At 42.1% G+C, this 2,951-nt stretch overlaps 1 protein-coding gene across 1 annotated transcript; it reads right to left on the minus strand.

The window, feature by feature from the left end:
* Window positions 1–601: 601 nt before the first annotated feature.
* On the minus strand, window positions 602–1,276 carry LOC109476847 (epidermal growth factor receptor substrate 15 homolog; the record flags this gene model as incomplete). Its single annotated transcript, XM_019777866.1, has 1 exon — window positions 602–1,276. A coding segment is annotated over exon 1 (667 nt), but the record flags the coding sequence as incomplete, so codon positions are not given.
* Window positions 1,277–2,951: the final 1,675 nt, after the last annotated feature.

Below are 2,951 nucleotides of genomic sequence, written 5' to 3' on the forward strand. Positions count from 1 at the left end.
GTAACAATACACATAATAATACACATGGTACATATTTTTGTGGAACTGCCGCAAGGGTCTGTGTGGCTGCCATTCGGCGCCACAAGGTGACCTCAATACAACTTTCCCCAACCAAAGTTAAGTACCCATTCACACCTGGGTGGAGTGAGGAAAGTCATGTAAAGTGCCTTTCCCAAGTGCACAACGTCGGGCGCATGTCCACACATGTCCCGGGTATAACTCGGGATCAAACTCGGGTCTCCCGGTTCACAGTCGAATGATCTACCACTATGCCACCCCATCCCACAAGTTATATAGATACTCATCATCTATTTATCTATCCATCAATTCATTTATCCATCCACCCATCCATTCCTGATCATGCCTGCTTAATGAAAAGCCCTGCGTTACTACTATCTAAAATAATGCTAAGGCATTGTTTTGGATAATCGTGGACTATCCAGAACTGTGCCTGGGGCAAATCTACGTTTGGGAAGACTATCCAAAACCCGATATTAAACCGTTCCTGATAGAGACTACCCAGAACCGTGCCTGATCCTAATCGTAATCAGGCATAGAACCAGAGAAGCATGCACGGTTCTCGAGACGTTAAAACCCTTACCCGTGTCCCCCTCAGCCCCCTCCCGGTCTGCCATGTCCTCAAACCGGATGTTGTTGATGATGACTGCCACCCCGCGGGGGTCACAGGTCATCTCATACGAAATACTGAGGGACGCAGAGATCTGCCTCTTCAGTCGTTTGATCTCTCTTCTGTCAGCTTCGGACTGCTCTTTCAGTCTTTTGTACTTCCTCTTGTCAGTCACTGCCTGGTCCTTCAGACGACTGTTTTCCTGTTCCAAGCTCCGACTCAGGTTGATTGAGATTTTCGGGGCTTTTTTCTCACGCCTGAGTGCAGTTTGTAGGCTTTTATTTTCAGTTTTCACCTGCTGCAGTTGCTGTTCTTTGCTGTTCAGGTTCTGCTTGGCAGTCTCAAGCTGCTGTTCTTTGCTGTTCAGGTTCTGCTTGGCAGTCTCAAGTTGCTGTTCTTTGCTGTTCAGGTTCTGCTTGGCAGTCTCAAGTTGCTGTTCTTTGCTGTTCAGGTTCTGCTTGGCAGTCTCAAGTTGCTGTTCTTTGCTGCTCAGGTTCTGCTTGGCGGTCTCAAGTTGCTGTTCTTTGCTGTTCAGGTTCTGCTTGGCGGTCTCAAGTTGCTGTTCTTTGCTGTTCCGGTTTTGCTTTGTGGTCTTGAGTTGTTGCTGAAGCTGAGACAGCTGCCTCTGTAAGGTTGTCATGTCTTCTTTGGGCCCTCTCTTCCCTGTGCAGCTCTCCCTTTGTGTAAATGAGACCAGTTCTTGAGTTGATGCCAAACCTCAGTTTGTTGTTGCCCCTCTGGATGTCGTATACGATTTCGGCGTTCCTGCCTGTGTCTGGGTCAGTGGCTTGAACCATCACCACAGGTGTGTTTACAGGTGCAAACTCGCTCACTGTTACCTCATACCTGGTCTGACTGAACACTGGGGCATGGTCATTCGTGGCCTCCAGTTTTCTTACTTGCAGCCCCGTCTTTTTGAGAAGTCGACGCTTGTTTGAGAGAAGAAAGGCAGCCGCTACATGAACGATATGTGAGAAGAATCATGAGATTGATAAAATCATGAATCATGTTCTTTTTTCTTTTAACCGTGGCACTGCTGCAACTAATATATTTCCTGTTAGGTCCAGGTGAAGTCATATAATATTATATTATACAAACATAAACAATGTTTCTTTAATGGAATTACATGGCCATAAGTTAGTTAACATGGCATGAAAAGGCAAGCAGAACATTGAAAACTTGATACATACAGTACAGTATCATTCTCATGTTCTGTTGTTCACTTGAGTACATGTGTGTACTTACCTTTTGGCGAAGAGAACTCGGCCAGAGCAGTTCCTTTTTTCCTCGAACATGACCAGTAGTTGTTTCATCCATGGAGGTAAAAAAATCCTTTTTATACCTCTATGTTTCATCAAAGAACAAAATGCGTAGGGTATCACATCATCCGGAAACCCACTCATAACGAGGCACGCGTCTGGATCCATGTCGACTTCAGCCCATTTTCTGTTTGAATTTTGCAATGCACCTGCAGTAGGAAACAATAAGTGGTAAAGTCAACACAGTACATGACTATAATCGTTTACTGGAAATCAACCTACTTGATCAGGGGTGCCAGAGTATACAGTGCAATTTTACGGAATACAGTGCAAGTTTACTAGTATACAGTGCAATTTTACGGAATACAGTGCAATCGTATTAGTATACAGTACAATTTTACGGAATACAGTGCAATCGTATTAGTATACTTATCGTTATCATGATTTGCAGTTCTGCATCCACTTGTTGATTTACTACTGTTTATGGTTTGCAGTTTTGCAACCTCTTGTTACTACTTTTTGTAACAGGTTTGTTACATTAATCATCCTTGACCTCTGACCTCTCCCCGTTCACTTTAAGTTCAGTTTTAAGTTATGCTGTATGCGTTATGTTATAATTTGATTAAGACTCACACCTTTGTTATGTTGGTTTTACTTTCATGTTTTGTTCTGTTCTGTACACTTGTTTCATTGTAATTTTGCGACTCCAGGAAGAATAGATTTCATGTAAATCTATTAAACATTTAAGATTTAATATTAATGCCTATGCACTTTATATAACATTTGTTTATTAAACATATTTGTGAAAAGAAATTAAAGGTTTTCTATTAATAATTATGTTCGAATTCAAACATAAAAGTTGTTTGACCTCTACAACCCCCTCAGGTGGCCGAAGTTGGAACTTTAACCAAGCCTGAATAACTTGTGAAAAGAACGTACTTATTGGTGATCGTCTTCCCATAAGTGATTCAAATCCACAGTTTTCAAATGACAAAAGGAAAACAAATTCGCTCTAAACATAGTACGTGATAAGAAAATTAACTTGGAGCAAAACCACGCAAAAA

This window comes from Branchiostoma belcheri, unplaced genomic scaffold, assembly GCF_001625305.1.
Source record: "Branchiostoma belcheri isolate BF01 breed outbred unplaced genomic scaffold, Haploidv18h27 scaffold395, whole genome shotgun sequence".
Classification (NCBI taxonomy): Eukaryota; Metazoa; Chordata; class Leptocardii; order Amphioxiformes; family Branchiostomatidae; genus Branchiostoma; species Branchiostoma belcheri.